This window comes from Caloenas nicobarica, chromosome 3 (genome assembly GCF_036013445.1).
Source record: "Caloenas nicobarica isolate bCalNic1 chromosome 3, bCalNic1.hap1, whole genome shotgun sequence".
Classification (NCBI taxonomy): Eukaryota; Metazoa; Chordata; class Aves; order Columbiformes; family Columbidae; genus Caloenas; species Caloenas nicobarica.
The window spans coordinates 117,826,347-117,851,476 of NC_088247.1; the positions used below are offsets into that span (position 1 = coordinate 117,826,347).

The 25,130-nt window shown below is 42.2% G+C and overlaps 1 protein-coding gene across 1 annotated transcript; it reads left to right on the top strand.

Annotated features, from left to right (window-relative positions):
* Positions 1-2,725: 2,725 nt before the first annotated feature.
* Positions 2,726-24,749, top strand: HAO1 (hydroxyacid oxidase 1). Its single transcript, XM_065632119.1, has 8 exons — positions 2,726-2,862; positions 8,462-8,613; positions 16,285-16,540; positions 19,730-19,905; positions 20,764-20,855; positions 23,836-23,994; positions 24,248-24,317; positions 24,679-24,749. Exons 1-8 carry the CDS (start codon positions 2,726-2,728, stop codon positions 24,747-24,749), a joined length of 1,113 nt encoding a protein of 370 aa, XP_065488191.1.
* The last annotated feature ends 381 nt before the right edge of the window (positions 24,750-25,130 follow it).

Consider the following 25,130-nt stretch of genomic DNA (forward strand, 5'->3'; position numbering starts at 1 on the left):
GAGGGTGGTGGTACATTTGCCATTCAATTTGGTTTTCTTCTTTTCCATTGCATTGATTTGCTGATGTAAAGTTGAAGAGGAAATGGTATCAAAGAAAATCCTGGCGAGCATTTGTTATATTGTTTTAGTATTTAATCAGCTGCTGCATGTTCTGTCTCACAATGTGAGCATATGAAATTTTCCCCATTGAAACCGGACAGGTGGAATACTACAGGCAAAACGCAATCGGGTTTTGAAAATTACTTTAAGCACTCAGGCAAACAAGCTCTATTTTTATGGAGGAAAATGATTGATGTGAGCTACTCACTGAAAACACTTCACCTTATAGTGTTCACAATCTGGAAAGAGGTATTTTTCTGGCTTTATTTGAAGAAATTCACAAATGCTCACAGAGAATTTGGAAGTCAGAGCAGCCACTTACGAAAGTAACATTACTTGAAAAAACAGCTTTGCACGACAGCCTTGAGAAACAGGTGATCACTGGGACATGGAAATATTTTAACTTTATATTCCAGTTAACTTCTACGGTTAAACTTTAGTGCAGTTAACTGAAGTGAGGAAAATCCCGGCTGACTCGTCTTTCACCATGGAGGTTTTGCAGGTGACAGGACACGGTTGATGTTCTCTCTGATCCTGCAGTTCAGCCTGGTTCAGGCTAAAATGCTCTGTAGACATCTCCCTCTCTCTAGCAAATAATATATGTAAGGACAAGCATGTTGTGATACTTCTTAGAACACTTTTTTGGCTTTTGACTGGAGCGCTTTCTAAGCCAGAAGCTGTTATCTCCATGTTTAATAACCCTCTGTGGCGTTTTTGTTATGGAATCTGCGATACCTCTTTTTGAAATAAAATGCAGCGTTTCCTCCGCAGCGCCTGGTTCAGCTGAGCCGCAGTTGCGCGACACTGTTCTTCGGTGCCAATTCCCTGGTGACCTGCCAAAGGAACAAGTGAGAAACAGTAGATATGGGAGAGGATGTTAACACTACCCTGATTGTATATTTGGTTTTTTCCTCCCTCTTTTTTTCCTCTGCTGTAATCACATCTGAACGTTTCAATTGAATTGTGCCTTGACTTAGTGAGGTTTGCTGTGGCTGCTTGGGCAAACTCTTTGCTTTTAGGTCAGATGCTGTTCTTTTGCTTCAAGGTGAAAGTTCAGACAGTCTCGTTAGCGGCCAGAGGAAACCTCTCATCCAGAGATTCATTAAAACAAGGAGACGATTACTTGGAGCAACCTCGTGATAGCGGAGGGAAGAGGAACTTGTAGCACGAGTGGCAAATAATGGCCAGTAAAGTAAAAGCACAATTCATGTGAATATGGCAAATGAACGTGTAACTGGAGAGAAAGATCAAGGTGGGAAGTGTTTTGAAGTTTAACTCTTTTTCTTTAAGTGAATATAGACATTATAAATAAAAGGTGAGAGGGGACACCGGTGGTGAAACCAAGCTGTTATCTTCAGCAATTTTTGTGCAACTTTCCACCACTAAAAGCTTTTGAATTCATTAAGGTTGAATTCAGCTGCGCATATTAAAATGTTTAGCTCTGGTGCAATACTGACCGTCTCATGCTCTAGGATAAATACCTGTTTTTAGCACAGGCGATGCAAGCTTTAAATAAATGAAAGCAGACGTGGCCCCAGTTTTGTGCTGGAAGCACAGGGAAATGTCAATGTTAAACCAGTTTGCACTTAATTGTATCTGACATGGATGTGTGATAAATACCTCATGGTGGAATTTTATGTATATTGATATTCATTTCCAGTAATTCCTCCCATTAATATTCTGACTGGCTTGAAAAACGACCCCCCACACACCCTGTGCATCTTAATCTGAGATGGGCTCATTTGTGAAAGCGCTTAGAGCTGCAAATCTCCTGGTGCCATCATGTCCGAGCTTCCAGCTGCACCGTCCTTCTGACACAGCCCTCCAAAGATGTTTGACAATCTCCTGTGAATCTCAACCATTTCTTTTCTTGCTCTTTGCAGAATATTTTGTTCCTAGCTGTTATTTATAAGCCAGCAGCAAGGAAGATGGCTGTGGTTTTTCAGAGAGATAGATGTATATTTAACTTGATGTTATCAGAGTTCTTCAGTCTTGCTGAAGAATGAAAAAATGAAGTTACTTGAAGCCCAAAATTCCTGAAGGGAGAGAGGCACGGCTGCGTTTCTCTTGTACTGCATTTCTTTCAGTGCACCACAAATAAACTGAGCAAAACAGGAGCTTTCTGGTTTGCTTGCACCAGAGAGGTGTGCGGTGAGCATGGCGTAGGCTGCTTTGCTCCTGTGACCCATCTTGCACTATAGGGGATTTCTTTCCAATTAAGGAATTGAATTTTTTTTTTTCCCTTCTCCCCCAAATCTGCAGTTAATAAAGTGACATTAATAATAGAAATATGCACAGCCAGAAAACTGAGGTTTATACACATGTGATATACTTGTGAGTTTTCCCTGTCAAACAAATACCATATACCTATTGCAAACAAGTTATATTTGTAAAATTTTAAGTTCCCTCCTTGCTGATTAATCTTTTTATGTTCTAGGTTGGCCTTGACCACATGAAATCAAACAAAGTGCTGAAGTCCAATATGATACAAGAAGTTGGTGCATTTTTTTTGGTACGTAGTTAAGTCCAGTCCTGATGAGATCCTGTATTAATGATTTACAGACCAAAATACAGAGCTTAAACAAGAGGGAAGCAGGAATAAACTAGCCCCATGAGATCTGCAAACATGTCTGGAAAACCAGTTTGCATTGCTGATTTTGAAGAGTATGCTAAAAAATTTCTCCCCAAATCAGTGTATGATTATTACCGATCCGGAGCAGATGACGAGGAAACACTGGCAGATAACGTAGCAGCATTTTCAAGGTAGGAGGATGATTTAAGGCTGGGGTGGGAGTTGAGGGATGTACATTCTGCTTTATTATTATATGTGGTGCAATATTAGATTCTTTTCTGTGTGAACTAAACTCGGTTTTTCGGAAACTTTTTTGGTTTCTATCAAAAGAACTCTAAATTCCTTTTCAGAACAACTGTTTCTCCCCTTTCACTCCTCCACCTAACAATTTCTGTCAAAAAGCAGTCCCTAAAATCCATTATATTTTTAGCTTTACCTGCATTTTGTTTCTTCAGTTGCAGTTAACTTAAATTCTCTAAAGAGTTCTTTGGCTCTGACAAACCCAATATTTAGTCAGTTGATGAAACTGTAGTTTCTGCATTTTGGGCCATATCGCAGGCAAGGAATTCTTGTGGTGGGGTTGTACATTTTAGCTCCTGAGTCTGTTTTGCCTCTTGCCTGTTTTTCCTAGGCTGAATTAATTACGCAGCCTTCCCTGGTGAGTGCAAACAGGAGTTGCATAAATCCCAGCTCTGGAGCTCGGTCCTGGGTGGCCAAACTGTGTTTGGGGGAGTCTCCAGCAGCACTATTGTAAATGGTGGGAACTATTATAATCCAGTTTTGACTTAGACTTCTCTTTGCTAATCTCTAAAGGCTTTGTCCTTAATCCCTCTGAGTCTAACAAACCCAAACAAGACTTTTCCAATTTGTTTTCAGTCTTTCTCCTTCCCCACTTTGCTTTTCTGCTGTAGAGCAGCAATTGTACTTACTGCTCCAGTCACCTCCCCACAGGCTATCAGAAATTCAGCCGGAAACCCCACGCAGCTTTAGTCAGGCTCTAGGAAACTCAGTAGTAGTTAAATTAACGGGATCTCAATGGGCAGATCACAGAAATCAGCTCAGATCCCTAATTTTAGGGACACATATAAAAAAGCTTTTTAATGTCAGGAGAAGAAAATTAATTTCCACTGTGAGCACTTATTCCAGATCTCTTAGTCCTGTGTGGAATCCCCCAGCACGGATTTGAAATCCCCTTGTGCTTGATGCCGTTCAAACACAAGCCAAAGGACCGCTCCTGCTCCAAGGAGTAAATAGAAGCAGGAAGGGATGTAGTAGTGCTTGCTACTATGGTGTTTTTTTTTTTTAATGCCATGATATGTGCCCTCATAAAACCAAAATGAGACGTTAAGGAAAGGACACTCAAAGTGCTCAAAGGCAATAAACTGTAGGAACAGTGAACTTTTTACTACTAACCGCTAGAGCTAATCATGGCCAAACACAAGTTGGATCTAATCTCTCCAGAGACAGACTAACACAAAGCTGGTTATTTCCACTTGCTGTTTTGGTGTTGGTGGTGAGATAAGAGCAGCTCTGCTCTGAAGTTTCCTCCTGCCACAGGGACAGGTTCCTCTGATAAAACCTTGTTGCATCAGGCTGATCATCTGTGGGGTTCAGGGTCACCTCCTCTTTCCTGGTGCCTTCTGTGGTACCTTCAATAAGACCCTCCAGTTTTAGGCGTTCAAACCACAGACCTTGCAGGCAGCCTGGAGCTGAAAGAGAGAATAATTAGCAGTGCCTTGAACAGCCTAAGACATTAAAAAAAAAAAAAAAACAACTAAATGACATTTGCCAGGTCGTGGTGTGGCTAAAAGGCCCTTGATGTCAGCCACTACCTTTGTGGTGCAAGATTATTTGGGTGAGCTGGGATAGATTTTATTTGGTGAAAAATCAGTGTTGGGTGTCTCTGAGCTCTTAATATTTTTGGTAACTGAACAGTTGCATTTACGGAGAAATAAATAGTTATTAAGGACAGATCTAGCAAATGAATGGCAGTTTCGATAGAGGCTGGAATATCTTTGGAATGACCTGTGAGATTTTTGGAGCAGTGCAATCCATACCCATTAGATTATAAAATGAATGTTGTGGCCTTTTGACAGCACAGGAGCTTAATGTAATTTAGGCTGTAATCACATACCAGAGCATAAAATATGTCTGCAAGGCCAGTATTTAGGATGAGGTTAACACCAGGTACAGTAACTCTTCTTTATCTTCCAGTTCTACTGGGATTAAGGGAAAATCCAGAGCTCTCATTTCACCATCAGTGTGTTCCTGCAAAGGCTGCATAATTATTTTTTATTCATAATTTTCAAATGATGTGGAGACAGCACGGGCCTAAGTGAGGCGTTAAGGCCAGAGAAGATGATTTGGGATGTCAGAGCCTACGTTACACCCTACGGTGTCTGACTGCGTTCACCTTGCGTTTGCTCTGCGTCCCGGAACACCATGTGTCCTTCCCACATCCGTGCTGTCTGCCGGTCAAATTCTCTGTCAAGTTACCGAGAGGCCTGAATGGAGAATAGATTTTATTACAAGGTCGGGACGCCTTTAGCTTGATGCCATTCAAGAAATCAATCTGAAATCTCCCCTTTCAGCATTTTAATGCAGGGGGATGTCTGTGTGTATAGGAAACGTGTTTCTGCTGAGCCGCTGTGACACGTTCTGCCGCTGACTCCCAGGCAGCCTTTGGGGAAGATGCATTTTGTTGTCGTGTACGAGGAACAGCAGTTGCTTGTTTATCAGTGACAGCATCAATACGTATTCTTCTACAGATGTATCATTGTAGCTAGGTGCTAAAGTGATTTGGCACATATATAATTTAAATGTTGGTTAAAAAAGCAAGGCTGAGAATGTGATTGGGGTCAAACAAGCATGTGAAGTCACAGGGGGCAGAAAAGGAATGCTTGCAATAATAATTTGGTTACATTTCTGCAATGTCTTTCACCTCAGATTCACAGTGCTGCAAAAAGAGTCGCCGTGTGGATGGCAAGACACCCTGGGAGAGAAAATCAAGATTTTTTTAATTTTTTTTTTTTTTTCCTCTCAAGCCAAAGCAGCTGTTGCTCAGCCTTGCACAGCACTAGCACCTGCCTCTTATGATGGGAAGTGGAGCTGTAGGGGAGATGAAGGCAGCAAAGTGGGTTGGAGTTGGGATGGTGACTGTCTGAACAGCGTGCCCTTGCCCAAACGTGCCGCTCGCGACGTGGTATGAAGGGTTTATTTAGCATGGACTGGGAAGGGAAACAAGAAGAGCTGTCTCAAAATGTTTGAAAATTTCAGCATTTTTCACAGCTGAAAATGAGTGGAGAAAGCAGTGAGTACTTCCCTCTTACCCAACTGCACAATAATTTACATTCTGAAATTTTCAAACATAGAAGGAAAAGGAAAAAAACCTGCTAATCCCCCCTGCTTCCCTTTCATCCTTCTTTCAAAACAGCATTTATCTGAAGTTGCCTGAATCGGAGTGCTCGCTGTGGCATCTTCCTCTTCCAGCTGGGAAGGAAGATGCACTCACTTGCAATTGCTGATTGCAGCACGTGAGTGTGGACTTGGCTGGGAAAAGATGTGGGTGATGAGGAGAAGATGAATTAAAAAAATATACAAGTCTTTTACAAAATATCCAGGAAATTTTTTCACTCGAAGACTTGGAAGAGCAAGGTGGTTTGTGGCAGCCTAATGAATGCACGCTCCTGTCAGTGGGAAATAACTGCTCTGGGGTTATGCTTGCTGTTGCTAAGGGCATTTCCCTATGGCTTGCCCAGAAAATGCCTCATTTCAAGTGTCCAGCAAACTCACACACTGAAAGAACCCACGTTTCCAAAGCAAGTTCGGATTTTATTTGAAGAGTATAATACCAATGTAGTGATACCCCAAAAAGCTCATGGACAGAGTAATTTGATGATACATAAAGGAAAATGGGAAGGAGGCTTTTGAGTTTGACTGTAAAAAGGAGCAAGTTTATTAAAGAATTTTTGTTTTCTTTATATTTGCTGTGAAGAGGTGTCTCAGAGCTGAGAGAAAGCCTTCAGAATGAGGATTAGGAAGAAAGGGGGAGAAAAAAAGTCATGTTTTCCTTGTCCCACCCTCAGCCCATCCTCCCCTGAAAAATAACAATCCGATACAATAGCTTGAAAACAAGTCTGAGGGGACATACTTGCAGTGTGTGTCTTGGCATCAAATTATACAGCTGACTCCCACAACCACACTTCTCCTTCCAAGCATCATAACCATCCTCCTGCTCCCTGAAGAGCAGGCATGGCTCTGTGCTCTAGGGCTGCAGAAATTCAGGTCTTGTCCTGGCTCTGTCCCAGGCTTCTTATGGAAATGTCTCTTGATCTCGCTATAAAATGAAGAGATTTTGTTGTGTGGTTTTTTTTTTTCCTAACCTGTCAGTTTAATAGCCAAGCTCAATCTGACCACTACTTGCTGTTGGAGCATAGTCTAAGGATAACAACAGCGGCTCTGCTTGCTGTCGTCTTGCTAGTAATAAGAATATCAGTTTCACACTTTCTAATGCTGAGCAGGTTCAGCAGTACTAGCGCTTAAGCTTTTAATCATTTTCTTTAATTAAAATTCAATAGCCATCAGAGTCCTTTCAGAGAGGGGGATGCCTCAGTGAGAGGTTGATGTGTATCCTGCTCCAGGTTGGCTCAGTTTGCTCATGTGGGGAGGCAGCCCCTGCTATTGCACCCCCTCTTGTGGCTTGTACTAACAGTGACTGTGCTGCAACATCGCCTGGATGGGCAGAAAAAGTCCAATTTCACAGGTATGCCCAAGAATGCGACCCTATTAAGATAGATTTGGATATTGTGGTGTCATCTGGTTGACTCTGTAAGGGATTGTGATCTTGTTCTGTTGTTGTGGGGGAAAAAAGAAAAAGATAAATTTCTGTGTGTGCAAGCATGTGATATCCATCTTGACCATACTAAACTGTGATTTCAGATGAAGTATATTTAAGTTTGCTCTGCTTTGGAATTGGTTTCCATTTGTACCCAGGCTGAAGACCCCAGTGCAGAGTAGAGCCCAGCTCTGGGCTGATGTGGTTTCTGGCAGAAGTGTTGAAGGCAAAGCAAGGTCAGGAATGGCTGAGCAAATGCTGGGCCATATCACCCAAGGACTAGATCATAATTTGACCTACTGGGAAAGCAGTTGTGCTGCTTGGTCTTTTCCTGCACCAGCATTTGGTCTTTTCCTGGAAACCTGGAGTCCCCGCAGTATGATGGACTGTCCTGGGGCCTACAGCTCCAGTTCCATGGACCGCATGTTGCACAACAGCTGGCGACTGCTCGTTTCTGTGTATTCTCACTGCAAAGACCCATAGCTCAGGGACAGGGAGGCCTAAGCATGCTGGCCAGGCTGCTTTTATCCCAAAATCCCATGCCTTTTTATTCCCTGGTCTATAGAAGGAATAACTGAGGGGGGCTGATAACTTCTTCTGTTCTCACACCCTCTGTCATCCAGTTCTGCCCCAACACTTTCAAGGAGCCTGAGACTCACCACAAACATTACTATTTTTCAGCTCCTGTTTTTTCTTCGTATTATACCAGCCAATAATGTTCAAAGGCTCTTTGCTTCTTCTGTCCTCCATGGATTTTGTTCTCTCCCTTCCTGCTCTCTCCTGGCTTTGTGTGTTTGGAGGGTCCTGCTGCAGCTCTGGGTCACGCAATGAAGTTCTGCTCCAGCCCCAGCGCAGCTTTCACCATGTTTCTCCTCACAGCAGGAAAATCTCCTCGCCGTTAGGAACTGTAAATAACCCTGATGACGCCGGCTTTTTATTCTCCTTGTTTGTGCCAGATGGAAGCTGTACCCCCGGGTGCTGAGGGATGTGTCAGTAATGGACCTGTCAACCTCCGTTTTGGGGCAGAAAATCAGCATGCCGCTCTGCGTCGGAGCGACCGCCATGCAGCGCATGGCCCACGCTGACGGAGAGACGGCGACTGCTAAAGGTAAACCGTGCAAAGTGGGTAAACCATGCCAAGTCCTACTCACAGCGAGTGAGGGAGGAACAGAGGCACTCTGTGCCTGCCTGCTGCGAAGCCCAGCTTGGGTTCTTACTCCTGAGGCTGTGTCCCAGATGGATTTGAGTTGCTGTTCAGAGTAATCAGGTTTCTTTTTGTTTTTCACTGTTTGCCTGGGTTTTGTGCAGGTTCTCGCTATAAAACAGGGATGCGAAATGCAATATACAATGGGGAAACTTTGAGGAAAATAATATGTGAGAAATACAACATTTAAAACTACATCTATCTATGCATCTTTCTATACATTCTATAGATATAACTATATATATTGTCGCGGCAACGTTTTTCCTGTTACAGAACTGTTTCTAGAAATTCAGGATCCTTTGCTTGTCTGGGAAAAACGCTCACTTTGAAGAGAGCTCTTTGAGCACATCCCAGGGAGCCAGTGAGATAATGGCCTCTCTGGGTTAGGTGCTGCACAAAGATGTTGCCAGCATGGAAGCTGCAGCCTAAAAGGCTGTGAGAAATGGGATGTTAGCTGGAATTCAGATGTGAAATGTTTTTTGCTCCTTCTCTCTGTGCTGCAGAGCGACACAAAATCTGAGAAAGGTGTCACAGGGTGTGCCTATTGCATACAAACAGTGTTAGGATGTGTATTTCAATGCTCCAGTGCTGGTAGAATGAGAAAGGATACAAAACCTAAATAAATAGGCAATATCTAATAAACAAATAATCCCGCGCGTGGTTGAGCTATTCATCTAACAGCGTTTCCATGACCAATGCAGAAAATCCAAGTGTGAAGTGAGACTAACCTGTTCTGCCGTGGGATCTGGTCTCAATTCCCATTAAAATGTCCCGTCCCTCATGCAACGTGCACCGGGATGGGCTGCAGCACAACTCCAGCAGCAATCTCTGTAAAAGCAAATTTCTCTGATTTTATAGTATGTTTGGGGATGCATTTTTTCCCCTTCCCAAGAGATTTATTAGGAAGCCGAAGATTGTTTTGCCTCTTGTACGTACAGGCACATTCCACATGATGGAGCTCGAATACCTTGAATTAATTTGTGAAGTGGTGGCTGGTCGGACTCCTTGGTGCCGTCCTGTCCTTTGGCAGCTCTTGTGGGTTCTTTCTGGCCCAGGTTACGCTGGGCGGGAACTCTGAAGCATTATACTGTTAAGTGCAAACATTTACACAATGTTAAGAGCAAGATTTGAAACACAGAAAAGTCAGGATGTTCATTAGTAAAAATTCCCACCGAAACTATGGCCTGGCATGTTTTAAGGCATAAATCTCTAGAACCAAATGGTACAATAAGTCCGACTACCACGGCTGAGTTATGGTTGTGGTAGATAACTTAATTTTGGAATTTTCTGGGGTTTGTACACTTATATTTTCAAGCCTTAACATATGATTATTGCATTTAATGTTCTTTGGTTTTCAAGCTGGGAAAGCTTGGTGTACAGGCAATGGCTTGAACGTGCGGTCAAATAAACATATTCATGGGAGTTGGTAAATTTTTCATGGCTTTCAAAGGCAAATGTAATTAAAATCACACCCTATGTATTGCGTTAGCATTTCTTGTAGAAAAATAATACAGCTTTGGTTTTGTGCTCTGTAAGAGGTGGAGTGGGGCATTTAGTGCCAAGCTTTTCGTCTGGCAGGGATTAGCTGTAAAGTACATTTGGCTTAAAGGTTCCCTTAAACTTGGGACATTTGGGGTCGGGATTTGCTGCATCCAACTTGTCTTAAACTCTGTGATAACTCTGAAACATGAGCGAGCAGATAGTTGGTTGCTCTAAATCAGCTTTTGCTTCAGCTGCACCAATTTACGCAAGCCAAGAAAGCCTGATCTGTAGGGTTGTGGCTTTTGCAAAGCCCGGCATAATTCATAAGCATGACTTACAGCTAAAGCGGGTAGGAAGCGATGCATGTTGTGGTGCAGGTGGCAATAACAACCCCTTCCTCTGCCTTTTTGTACTTGGGGAATGATGCCTGGCAGCTTGCCCTAAACACACTGCCAGTGACAATTCTGTTTCATTAGTAAAGGATCTTTTTTTGAAAAATAATTCTGTTGTAATTTTAAAAGCTGTTGGTAACAGGCCATTCAACAGAATGTAAGTTATTCCAAAGGTTAACTGACTCTACTCTGAGCAGAATAAGCTGTAATTGCAGTCAAAATATGTACAGCTTCAACCCCAGGTGTTGGATTTACTTATATTTCTGTTAGCTAGACTCTTTTCAAAGAAAATTTTTTAAAATTTGTCTTTATAGGCTGTTATAAGGTTGATCTTCAGTGTTCTTTGACGTGTCTACCTGGACCTGGAGTCCTTCCTTTCTTAGGAAATTTCTCTTGTCCTTGAAACAACTTCACGGACCTTGGCAGTTTTTCCAGGTCTCTCTTCAAGTATATTCCCAAGCACTTTAGTTGTAGTTCATCAGTGTATGTGGCAATTTTCCAAATAATGGATTTTCTGTTCAGTAGAAACTGAAAAATTGGGAGGAAAATTGTTTTGGACTAACTGAAATCTTTAATTTGATCCAAAACACAATGTTTTATTTCATTTTCCTACTAGCTAATGCTTTTAGCCATAAGTCTGTTTTGAAACAAAAGTGTTAGCTCAGAAGAAAACATTTCCATTTTGAAAATATCAACACATGACATTTTGACTTAGGTAAATTTTTCTTGCCCTTCCCACTCCAATTTCAACCTCTTGAACTAAAAATATTTGCCAAATTTGATGAATAATCTTAGCCGCCATTAAAGAACAAAGGGCTATTCTTTAAACACTTTTCAACAGAACTTTTCTGATTATTTTCTACATGATTTTTTTTCCTGCTTGGCCATCAGAATATTCACTATTCCTCCATGCAAAGACATTGATTTTCTATCCTGACTACCCACTGCACTCACAAATCAATGCGATCCCCACATCATCTCCCTGGAAGTGCAGTAGGACTCATGATCCTGCCAATAGGACCCACCTTCAAGTTCACCAACATAAAATCTTGTGCACCATCCAGCTGCTTAGCAAAAAATAGCAATTTTTTAAAGCCTTAATTGATTATAAACAGATACGTAGCATTATTTTATTGAGATTTCTATTTATATTGCTACTAATTACATATTTCTCTCCTACTGACCGATTACTTTATACTCTTGTGTTTTAGCCCAGAATACCTCACTTCTCTCCAACTTGCTGAAAATCAGGCTGTTTTCTTGGCCAGATTTTTTGAAAACTAGTTGCTCAGAGCTGCTGTTTTTATGTTTACCCTCTGTAATTGCTCTGAAACGACTTTTTGAGTTGCTGCTGACGCAAGAGGGTTTCACCATCACCTGTGATGTGACTGCACCGTTTGCTTTGCCAAATAGAGAACAGGAATATTGGCTGAAAAACGTTTTTTCCCCCGGTTTAGTTTAGCTACTGGGAGGTCTATCATTTTCACTAGAGAGGGAGGAGCACCTTTGTTCCTTCAGCTCTTAACAGATTTGTAATGTGCTTCTTGTTTGCTTGGATGCTGCCTGAGCATCTGAATTCAGGTTCCTTGTGCTCATCCGACATGCTCATGACTGTGAGGGGGAGAGATTTTGCTTTTTGTGCTCAGCCGCGGTGTTAACAGCAGAGCTTTTACCTGTCTTTCACCTGTTACCTATGCAATGTTCCAAAAAGATTGTTTATTTTGGAGTATGGCTACTCCATAGTCATTGAGAGGACAGTATTTATGTGGGATAACATGGCTTTGACTGACCTGGTCCTGATTTCCTCCTGAGACCGGCAAGGCGAGGGGACTTTCTAGTGCGAGTGTCCGCAGGCAGACTGACGCAACAGCTCTCCTAGAGCAGCCGGATCCATTTTTGGCCACGTGGATTTTCCCTGCTGCCTCCAGCTTTCCTGCACAGATGATAAAATGCCTTGTGTCAACAAAAAGATCGTAGGCACAACTCGCACGCAGTGGTTTGTGAGGGGTAAGTGAGGTAAAGCTGGGCAGGGGATTTCTCAGCCAAGTGTGTTTCATCAAGAGAGTCACGTTAAGTACTTTAAACAACTCGGTTTCTTAGGAGATGCAGCTCCAAGGACACAGCTGCTTCTCTGGAGAAACATCATGGTGCCAAAAGGACATCACGTTGATCCCAAGCAATGTCCTCTGGCCCTTAACTTAGGGACAGTGGATTCACTGGTGGCTTCAGGGAAAAATGACCACAGTGAGGGGCAGTTTGGCTGTTGTGCTTTGGAGGTGCCCCTAAAACGGAAACAATGGGAATTTGCACAGCTAGAGAAAAGTAACAAAGTTCCCATTCACAAACAAAGTAACCCTGACAAAATATGCTTAAACTGTGTCCTGCCCAATGTGTGTTGCCTCTGGGTTGTCCACAGGGACAAGCTCCATACCTGTCCCAAATCCCTTAACGAAGTGATGTCCCAGCAGAGGTGGGAAAGAGACTCTGAAGTTTCGGGATGAAAAAAGGGGTAAAAAAATGACATCGCTCTGTTCTCCCATGGACTTCCCAAGTTGGTCCTGCTCAATGGTCAGCCTTGATTTGTTGCTATGTAAAATACTTCAGTTGAATTCCCCAAGAATGAGGAAACCCCCGTTTTTATTGAGGTTTGTGTTCCCTGGTAAGAAGACATATCCTTGCTTGGGGCTTCCTTGGGTGAACTACAAGCAGGGAGCAGTGAGGCTGAGAAACGGAGGCAGCCTTGGAGCTCCCCTTTCCCAAACACCCCACCATGTCCCAATTCCAGTTGCATTTGGCCCTGAAACAAAGTAGAATACAATTAACTCAAAGCTTTTTTGTCCTGATATCGAAAACTTCCCCAGCCTCCTGTGTGTGGCTACTGCCGTGCTTGCTGCGCTGTCATTGACCCTAATGGGATCCAGCAATGTGTACAAAGGTAAATATGTGCTTTGGGCAAGGCTGAGGATTGAAAGAAGACCTGGAAAAAAAAAAAAAAAGGCCTAAAAGCAATCTGAAATGGCAGGAGGAAAGGCTGGTTTACAAAAATCCCATGTTTAAACTCTGGCAAATGTCGCATGTTGCCACAACAGCGTCCCATGGGAATATGGATGCAGTACAGATTTGTAAGAATAATATTTGCAGCACCCCAAAATTGAAGTGTAAAATATAGTTGTTGGAGGAAATGAATTGCTTCTGTTTTCTTCAGCTAAATGTGCAAGAAGTGGGAGTGTATTTTTAGCCTGACTTGAGGTAAGAAAAAAAGGAACCTGGCAATGCTTCTGGAGTATGTATCATGTGTTTCTGAAAGTTGACAAAATAAGCTTTAAAATGTTCAAGATAAATCACAGATTCACTAAAACGGGAACTTGGAATCTCTAAAACTTTGAAAAATGGTGTGTGCATGAACTTTGAATTTGAGCATCCAGATCCAAATTATGTGTGTTGACCTCGTACTTTATCAGACAATTATTAACTTTACAGGAAAGGCGAGAGGAATTTTGTGAGTATACTTTCATGAAAACGCCAAAACCCAGTTTGGGATAGTTGAAATCTGATTTAAGCAAACTGATTAAATCTAATCTTAAATAAGATTAAAGCAGCATCTTCTCTCTTGCCATGTATGCACAGAAGTTGAAAGAACATGGTATTATTTAATGTCTTAAATCTTCCATTCACCGAGTATGTTTTATTGTGCAGTTTCTGTTTTAGCTTTTGCTTTTGCAACTCCTCTTGTATCCTTAGGGCTGTGGAGGCAGAGCTGAGAATAAAAGAAAGAATAGAAATAAATGGATACCTAAAGGCAGATTGAAACCATAACATTTACATTTTTTCCCTTATCTGATCTGAGGGTTTTGAAATTGCAGGGTTTGCAAACTTCCATCTCATTCACGAACTTGTATTTGACACAGTGACTGGAATGCAGATCCTCATTTCTATAGCATCACTTATGGTAAATGACTTATTATGGGATTTGCAAGAACCCACCACAGCTGGTTTTAACAGGACATTAGGCATTCAGCACGCATATATTCTTCAGAAGTAGCTCATTTCTAGGTACTTAATCTGTGAGAGGAAGCTTTTTTTAGTCATTTTAAGGGCAGGAATGAAACAGTTACAATGTAGAGACTTTTGGTTCATTGTTACTGTATTTCCACTGACTGAAAGTTGCCTGGTGGCCCTGGGAGGGTGTAACCAATTTGTTTGAATAAGCTGTTCATAAGTTTCCACTCTAAGAGACTTGTAATCCTTATTTAATAAAATGTTGTCATAAAGACCACTTTTTAATTCCTCGATGGGCTGGAGATGACGTTTTGAAACAGAGGTCCATTTACATGAAAAATATGCATACTGCGGTAGACCGAGAAACATAAAGCTTTATATAATATTTTTCTGTTTTACAGTGTGTTGGCCTTTTTTTACATTAAGCGACAGGTTACTCCAAAAAGAATAAGTGATAGATTCATAAAAATATAATTGTATGAGGTTAGCTGGTTTGTAGTGCAGCCTGGGTTGGAAATGACCCTGGGGAGGCAGCCGGGACGGAGCCTCCGGCTGCCAGAGCCCGTCGGGGATCATTCCATGACATTTAACCTTGGGGCTGCCCACACCTTGGCAGTGATTTCACTTGAGCGCTTTTGGAGGTAAAAGAGGAGGGATCAAAACACACAAGGCACGAGCATCAATCCCTTTGGGCTCAGCAGAGACTCTGGAGACCACGTGTCAGTTGTACCTGCTTGTCTTTGTATTATATTTACTTTTGAGGTATTCTGGATGGGAGATGCTGCTTGGGATGTGTTTCTCCCGCTCTCAGTGAGATCAGAACTTCTACATTTTATTGCCTGAAGCGTGAAGCTTTATGTGTGGGATCACACAACAGACGTGGGGTCGCTCTACTTCTGCCACTTTCAGCAAAGCAGCAAATAATAATGAAGCTTCCCCCTCAAGTCTTTAAATGAGTTTGTCTGCTGGACTGTATCCTTCTCTTTTATTATGCCCCGAAATACTCTGTAGGGACAACAACAGGTATTTACTAGAAGAGCATTTCAAGAAATTAAATTTTAATGCTAGTGAACATTTTGGGGATGGGAGAAAGCAGCCAAAATGCCACGAACAAAATGGTCAGGAGAGCACGTGTGGCAGTGGTGAGGAGGACTGAAGAGCGTCATTGAGAATGACAGACCCAAAACATTAATCTGCAGCAATGTGGCAGTGTTCAAAAAATTAAAAGCCTTAAATGCATATATATATATATATTTTTTATTTTTTTTTTTTTTTTACATCATTTAAAACTGTCCATGTCCTTAAACCTACGTGCCCAAGTTTCTGACAAGTGGCAGCCAGACACTAGGGGTTTATAAACAAGCTCCCCATAGGATAAAGAATTACTGATATGGGTTAGGCTTAGTTCAATTATAGTGTATTTTCTTTCCAATATTAGAACAGGGATCATCCCAAAGAGCGTGCAGACAGCAGTGAACAGAAATTTGCATATAAACACAGAGAAGAAGCCAGAGAGCTCTTGCAGCAGCACACCGCTGTTAGTAACTACTCTCTATTAACGTAGCCTTCCCTGGAAGGCTGAAAATGTGTTAACACCGAGGAAAGGCAGTGTGAAATTATGTGCACTGACAGACTTTTCGTGAGCCAAGTGCTCCTCTTCAGAGTTTTGGATAGTCTCAAAGAAAACCTTGTGTTCCTCCAGCCTGCCAGGCAATGGGGACAGGGATGATGCTGAGCTCCTGGGCCACCTCTTCCATCGAAGAAGTGGCTGAAGCAGCTCGAACTGGCCTTCACTGGCTGCAGCTTTACATCTACAAGGACCGGGAGGTCACCGAATCCCTCGTGAGGCGTGCGGAGAGAGCAGGTTACAAAGGCATCTTCGTGACGGTGGACACGCCGTTCCTCGGCAGGCGCGTCGATGACATGCGCAACAAGTTCCGGCTTCCTCCACACCTCAGGTAGGTGCCCGCCGGTGGGACATGGGGCGGACGCGTGGTGGTGCCGTGGTCGCTGTGGGGTCCTGTGGGGGAAATTTGTCTCTGGCACAAGGAATTTTTTCCAGGTGCCACATGCTGCTCTGGGTGATAACACTGGGGAGCTGAGCACTCTCTCTCACTGTGGTCTGCTTTGGGTCAAAAACAAGTTTTCTTGGCTGTTTGCAGGCTGCAAAAGATGCTGTGTGCCAGGCAACACGAGGCTGCAGACTGACAAAGTTAGACGGGGCATTTCTTTGTACGTCTATCAATATATCCTTGGATGTCTTAAACTCAGCGGGGCACAGCCCTGTGCAACCTACTCTGACTTTGAACTGCACAGCTGGCTGTGCTATGGACAGGGCCTGGACTAAGCGGACGCAAGTCCCTTTCAACTGATGTCATGGTCCCCTCTAACTGACGTTATCCTGTGACACTGCATTGGGTCCAGGGCTGTGTTGCTACCAACCATGTAGCTCCTTTCCAAGCAACTTCAACTCTTCTTTTCCTCAAATGCAGAAACACATGGGTATCAGTCTTTTTAAATTCTCCATGAGGGTAATTTCCACCCCCATGTGTGTTTTGGGACATTTTCTGTATCTCAGAAGCATTTGTAGCCTCGTGATTGACTTCAGCACTAATTCTAGTTCCTCTCCACTTCAGGGCTGATGGAGAATTTAATTTCAACAGAGTTATCCAGCAGTGGTGTAAGGCCACTGATTTCACTGGCCTTTTGCAAATATAAACTGGGGGACTGTAAAGCCCACCCCAATAAACACATGCTGAAGTACTGGCACAGTGTTGGCAGCCAACGCCTGGCTGGAAGAGTATTTAGTGGATGGGGTATCCAGGACTTGGATTTGCAAAGTGGAGCGAAAAATCCTGCGAGAATCTTGCAGGTAGATCTCAGTAGTGACCACAGTCTGCCACAGCATCTATTAAGACTACTGTGTTTGCTCAGAGCATGCAAATGAACAACAAATGGAAAGAAAAAAAAATAAAGGATAGCTGAATGTATTTTGAAGTGGATTAACTTCAATTTGAGTTCTGAGTGAAAGCTAGTTTTGAATTTTATCAATGGATGTGAAGCGTTCTTCCTATGTCTCTTAAGGCAGTTATGTTATGCTATGTCCACACCGTATGTAGCATGTATGTGGCAAGAAATATAATATTCAATTTGAAGGTAAGCCAGGGGACTGTGCAATGAATCTGATTCTTCACCTCGCTGGCAAAAAACTCGCCACAGGTTGGGGTGTTGGATGTACCCCATGTGCCTGTATTTGAAGCTAATAGATGATATGATGAAGGCTGACAGAGCAACCTGAAATCTGCTTGTGATTTTTGTATTAAAGTACAATCTACGAGGAAAGCACCAGAAAACAAAAAATGCCTGAGAAATCTAACGTTAAAATATGCTCCATATAGTAATCCTGCCATAGACAAAACATTATTCATACACACTGTCATTTTACCTAAAAATATATATATAAAAATCTTTAAATAGCTTTTTTTTAGGGGCAGGATAATTTTAAGGCCTGGGGTTAGAGTTTCTGAATGTGAGTCAAATAACCCCACAATATTTGAGGAAAGCGTTAAAGCATTTCTGAAACACTTTGACCCCAACTGACCGAACCGTAACAACATTTTGAGTAAACCGTACGAAATAATATGAAGTTGGAATAATCTTTAAGGGTTTAAATTAATCACTTCAGATTTCAGAATGACACTCGGACAGTGTTTTGTTGCATAGTTGGTGGTGAAATTCTCCTAGCGTGGGGCTCTGCTCAGTTATGTGATAACTTTTTCTTGGCTTCAGGATTTCAACAAAGTTTCAAAGCAACAACAAGGTGCCATTGTGCTCAGAAATGTATGTAAGGCAACATTCATTCAAGTGTTGATCTGCATTTCACAGGCCAAGAAAAACAACAGTTATTTATATAATCTTATCCGAGGTTCTGTTTTTCTCTGGGTACCCCACCCTCTGCAAACCAACAGCTGAAAAGCTGGATCTTGCTGAGACCCTGTTGCTTTCTCATTTTCTTCTGGGCCTGGAGCTGAACAGAAAAAAAAACATGTGAAATGCTGCTTGTTGCAGGCATGAAATCAGCACTGAAGCTAGCCAGTTTCCATGGAAAAAAAAAAAGCGCGTTTCCCAAAAATGTGAAATACGAGTATAAAATAGTGCAATGTGGAACGAGACAGTTTCCAAAGAACTGAGCGATCAGGCTGGTGTGGGCCATGGGTGTCCTTGGTGGTGCTGGTGTTGCTGATGGTGGCTTAGTGCTTGTGAGCGCTTGGAGCTGCTTCGGCTTTCTAATTCAGCCTGAATTTCTCTATTTTCCCCTCCTTTCCCCTTCTCCTGCTTTGTCTAGTAAGGCTGGGAACTCCTTGGTGCTGGGGCTGTCATTTCTTTCAGTTTCTAGAACTGGTGAGATTGATTTGGTGCTGATGAGCAAATAATAGCTAATGTTTTCAGATGAACTTCATTTGTTTTCACCCTACGTTTTACAGCGAAACATACAGAAAAGACTGGATGGTGGTTTTGTTGGACAGATGAAAATTCTGAATTCTCTGCAAGGCTTCATGTAGATCCATCTAACTTGTGGAGCTTAACAAAATTTCCCTTCTTCCTTCTCCCTCTGACCTACCCAATCCCCTGTTCCCCCCAGCAGCTGAATATCCCGAATTTGGAAAAAACAAAGAAACAAAATGCATCTGGTGCATTTATCCTCACAGTGCTCCTGGCAGATACTGTTGTTCCTACTTTATGGTGGGGAAACTGAGGTACAAGGAGTGGCTGAGTGCGATGCCCAAAGTCACACAGGAGGTTTATGGGAGGACAGATGCTTGAGCCTAAATTACTGCTGGGTTTTCCTCCTGATCGTAGATTTGGTGCTGAACCTTTAGATTTTGGACTTTATTTCTTTTGAAAGCTCTAGGGCTGTTGCTTTGGGCCGGAGAAACTTGCACCAATGTTATCAAATGCTTTGCCGGCCAAAGGTTTTGGCTTGCTGAGGACTGTGATCAGACACACCTGGGATGGGCTTTTTTTGCTCCTGCCCTGCAGCCCAGCAAAGATTTAACACAGGTACATTGAACACTCATGTTGGGGGCTGATTCATGGCTGCAATTAATCTTTCTCAGACTATTTTCCTCTGTCTTTTGTCATTTTAGGTTAAAAAACTTTTCGAGCAGCGACCTGGCGTTCTCCTCAGGGAAAGACTTCGGAGAAGATAGCGGACTGGCGGTGTACGTAGCCGAGGCGATTGATGCGAGCATCAACTGGGAGGACATCAAATGGCTTCGAGGGCTGACCTCACTGCCCATCGTCGCCAAAGGAATCCTCAGGGGTACGTAGCTCTGCCGCTTCCCATGGGGGAAGGAAAAGTACTCCTGCTGAGGAAACTCCTGTAAAATTGCGTAGAATCACATTACTTTTTAATTAATCTAAGTAAGGAAGATTTGCGAAAACGGAGCCAAAAACAATCAAAGGGAAAGAACCTTCTATTCCTCATGCATGGGTTGGAACTCAGCAACTAAGACACTCACAGAAGCAGTGGCTTAAAGAAGTCCCTGGAGCTGTCAGTTTGGCTGTGCTGTAGAGTGTCTCTACCTCAATATTCTGTAGGTTGTGACCAGAGCCGCTGGTCACAAAACCGGGCAGCTGATCGTCTGGCAGCACATCAATTGTGTCTGAAATCAGATGCAGCCAGGGAGGTTGAACTTGCCCTGTTCATTGTGCCTCTAACTCTGCTCCGAGGTGTACACTGCTTAAAGGAAAGCTTGATTTCTGTTCTGTCAGAAGGGCACTGAGCACACTGACATGGTTTCACTAAGTACGGATTATTACTGTAATTATGCCGATAATTTTGGCTTGGAGAAAATCATTTGGCAAAGTAATTTTGTAGTGATGAGCGCTGGGACACAGTAGAGAAAATAAACGCTAGTGACCAAAGTGGCTGCTAATCCAAACCGATGAAATGTCCTACTCCAACATTTCAAATGATTTTTCTGGTCTTTTGATTAAAGATAAAACTTTTTTTCTGTGTTGAGATGAGGCTTTGTCAGGATGAAGCCCTAAGGTGGCTTTGCATTAGCGGCAATGCTTTTTACTGATGCCGACATTTCCCTCATCACGGTGCCAATAAGCTCTCAGTTACGGAAGGGTATATCTTGTGGTATGGTTTTGTCTGTTTGTTTTTCTCTAGCTGATGATGCCAAAGAAGCTGTAAAGATCGGGTTAAATGGTATCTTGGTGTCAAATCACGGAGCACGGCAGCTCGATGGGGTCCCTGCCACTGTAAGTACTGGTGCTAATATGCCCCAGAAGTCTCTGGTTTTCTCTGCCTTTTGGCTTTTTTGCTTTCTCTGAACACGACAGCCGGAGGAAGAACCTGGAAATATGTGTGTTATGAGCAGTAATCTCTCTCCACTTATCTATGTCACGTCATGCTCTGAATTAGCCTCCCCTTGATCAGATAAAACAAAAAAACATGGGAGGGTTTACATGCGGCTGTTTCTTCAAGCTACCTGGGCACCCTGTCCTTGGCTGCAGCACACTGCGTGGAAATCCAGAAGAGCAATTTGCAGTAGTCTATTATTGTCAGTTAAAGTTTTAGAAATTGGAAAGTTTTAAGAATTTTTTTCCAGCCTCCTCTTGAATTTCTCCTTTCTCATCCTTTTTTGAAAACCCTGTGTTGCCACTTGCAGTTCATGGAAGGTTGTACTGGAGATTTTTTTTCCCTTTTAATATTCTTCAGAGACTTTTAAAAAATTACGGAGTTACAGAACAGCTAAAGGCAGAATGAAACTTTCCCTTTTTCTCCTTTCAAACATTTTCACCTTTGGAAAAGGTACAGAGTGGTTAAATTACAGTTTTTTCCTTTTTCCTTTTCCTTGTCGTGCTGCCCCGTGCCTTTTTCCAAAGATGAAAAGGGATTTGAGAAGTTCCCAGCCAGCAAAAAAGAAACAAGGAAAGGAAAATGAAAAAGTATCTGTTCAGGTTGAAGGAAAACCCCCAAAATTCCAGTCATCACTAATCCTCCTTCATTTGGTGTGGGAAAGCTGCACAAGTAAAAAGGGAATGAAAAGGAGGAGAATCAAATCTCAGTTGTGACTGTTTCAGGATTCCTGATGGGTCTTTGATGAAAAAAAATCCTGTTTTCCATGATTTTTTTTCTGAAAGGTGAATGGGACAGCAAAGCCCTTTTTCGCTGTGGGGTGTTTTGCATGTCAGGTCTTATCTACTTGGTTCTTCACCAGCCAAGCCCTGCATTGAGGAGGCAAACACCAGCAGAAATTATTTTCTAAATGGTTAATGAAGTTGAGGTGTTGTCCTGTGAGATGCTCTTGCCTGTCTCCAGGTGCTCCTGGGGCTGGGGGGAAAAAGACCCCCCGATGTCAGGACTTTTCCAGCTCCAAAAGAGGTACTGAGATTTTTTCTTTTTCAAGCCTGAAATGCTGTTGGAGAGTTGGTAGCTTTTCAGTTCTAGATACCTTAAGGATAACTAAATTTTCAGAGTGTGGTGTGAGTGCCTGATACTTCTGAAATGGATTTTTTTTCTTCAACTTTTGTCATCTTTACTTGTTACCTTTTGAGAACGTATTCCCCAGTTTCGCTGACAGTATTTGAAAATCTTGGGCAAATCTGTGTGTGAGGTAATCCAACAGGGAGAACGTATGAGGATATTAAAACCATCGGTTTTGAGAAATTAGAAAGCTCAAGAATTATGAATTAATTTTTTTGCCAACTGCAGTAGAACAGAAATCAAACTTGCAAACTACTTGTTATGACTTATTCCTTTGCAACACCACAGCGCAGAGAAGGCACTATTAAAGCTGGTGTGTTCGCTGGGTTTCATCATGCAAAGAACTATTTTTCATAATGTAAATATCTGTAGTGGGTCATGCTAAATGTTTCTGGTTTAGAAACATAATAATTTGCTTTAATTCCATGGGTTTTCAGAGCGTGAACTGAACCCAAGCTGGTTAATATCTCTTGTGTGTTATACATTGAGGAAATCTATGTTTTAATTATGGTTTGCATCATACTTTAGTTATTATAGCACTTTAGTGTTGGTACAGTTTGTCAGGATGTAGAAAGTGGTCTCTGTATATCGAAAAAGATCCAAAATATATTTGGCAATAGAGCAAAACCAAAGGGAGGGGAAAAAATCACAGCAAGTGCCAAACTTCAAGAAAATTTTAATCCAAATCTAAAAACAAACTGCACTTTCAAGATTTTTCCCCATCTCCTAGTCATTTTTTATCCATTAGAAAGGAAATGAATTACATCCGTATTTGAAAGACATGAATTTGTATGCCTTTTGTCTTACTACCGCGCTTTCCGGTCTCTTCCAGTCTCCTTAGTACTTGGCTTCCAGTTCTTTTTTTTTTTTTTTCTTGATTTTTTTCATGAATAGGAACTATTTAGGCATTATAGAAATGGTTGCCCTGTAATTAATGCTTGAGGCTTGAATTCAGGAGACTCATCTCTTCATTGGGACCTCTTCATGGTGTGAACATGTTACTTAACTCCCTGGTTACTTGTAACTTGGGAACAGTACAAATCCTTTTCCCCCTTATCTTTATCACTGGTGTAGGGGATAAGTAGAGCTTGGTGAAAGTAACATACACGCTAATTTTTTCTTATATGAAGAAGTTTCCTCTACAATGATTCCTGTGATCAAGATGCATTTTAGAAAGGAAAAATATATCAAAATGTTTCAGCCAACTCTAAATTCCTCGGGGCACACCTTCCTCTTACTCCATGTCTATAGGTTCAATGCCTGCCTCTGAATTCTAGCTGGCCCTTAGTGTATATAAATGAGTAATAAATTTAAACAAGAAGGTGAAGGTGATTATTTAAAAAGTGACAGCAATTTGATTTCATCCCCAAACTAGTGAACAGAGGAAGTTTGGGGGGTAAGATCAAGGAAAGCCCTCCTCTCTGCTCGCTGTTTCTTATATTCTTCAGAAGTACCCGATCCTGGCTTGTGTCAGATATATGTCATGGGATCAGATGGCCATTTGGAGTGACCCTCCTGATCCTCATTCCATTTATGTGACTCTCCAAATAAATTTGACCTTTGTATATATCTGCTAACATGCTAAGTCACTGCTGTTTTTCAATACAAAGCTGTGTTATTTGTGTATGCGGTCAGGCATGCAAATGCTCGTTTAGCTTCTTTAAAGCCTGCATCCTGTACATAAGAACTCATTCAAAAAAGAAACGGGGTTACAAAAGCAGATGAGCTGTATTCCTGGTTTCACTCTTTTAGATTGATGTCCTGCCTGAAATTGTCGAGGCTGTGGAGGGGAAGGTGGAGGTGTTCCTAGATGGTGGTGTAAGAAAAGGCACAGACGTTCTCAAAGCGTTAGCTCTCGGTGCCAAAGCTGTATTCATTGGAAGACCTCTCATCTGGGGCTTGGTTTATCAAGTAAGTCAGAAGAAGCTCAAATTCTTGTTTTTAGATACCTAGACTCGCTGTTTAGGCTTAGCGTATGCATGTATATCTGTGTACATAGCACATGTGTGGTGGCATCTGTGTGTATCCAGACAATCTAATCCAAAATTTGTTATGTCAAGTACCCAGGAGTTAACGGTTGTGCCTTGAACTTGGTTGGCATATGTATACCTGTCTGTATTATATATGCACATGTAATAGTACATATTGTCTCCTAACCTCCCAGGGTGAAGAAGGAGCAAAAGAAGTTCTCCAGATGCTGAAGGAAGAGTTTCGCCTGGCAATGGCACTGACAGGTCAGACATCAGTATTTCCTTCTCACAAATAACCACCTGTCTCGCAGCTCCTCACAGCTTCCATTTGCCCAGGGCAAGATGCTGTAGTAACCTGCAGAAGGGAGATGGAAATGTTTGCGATATAAACCAATTAGGCTATGGAGAGATGGGAAAAGGACTTGTTATCCCTGTCTTATAGATGGGGAGCTGAGCAGACTAAGTGGAAACAAGTGAGAGAGTTTTTCAGAAGGAGAGCAATAAATCCATAGAAAAGTTGCGCCAAATCATCGCTCACTAAGGGTGGATTTAATCTGATAGAATGTGTATTTCTATGAGACAGAAAAAGAAAAAGCTTTCAACTGATACGTAACTTCTCCTTCAGGATGCCGGAGAGTAGAAGAAATTGGCAGGACACTGATACGAAGACATCAAGCGTTATTTTCCAAGATTTAGGTCTGAAGACTATCATGTGTTGCCTGTTGTACAGAAAATGTGCTACCAGACCAAAAAGCAACTGCGTTCGCTCTTCGGGCCTCATCCTGCAACCCTGGCTGAGAAGGGGTGGTCTGTAAGAGATCAACTGTTGAAGAAAGTACTTAAAGCAAATTTTACAGGTGTTTCCATATTCTCCTAGGCTTAAGGAAAGCTGCTATAGTGGGAGTTGTGATTAGAGATGGGCCTTTATACAAGACCAATGTAGAAACTTCAAGGTGTTTTACAACAAATGAACTTACATGCCTGGAAGTAACTATAAACAGAAACATTTTGATAGCAAGTAGCTATCAAAATGCAGAAATTTAAAATTTAAAAGATACTTCTTGCTCACTGTTTAGC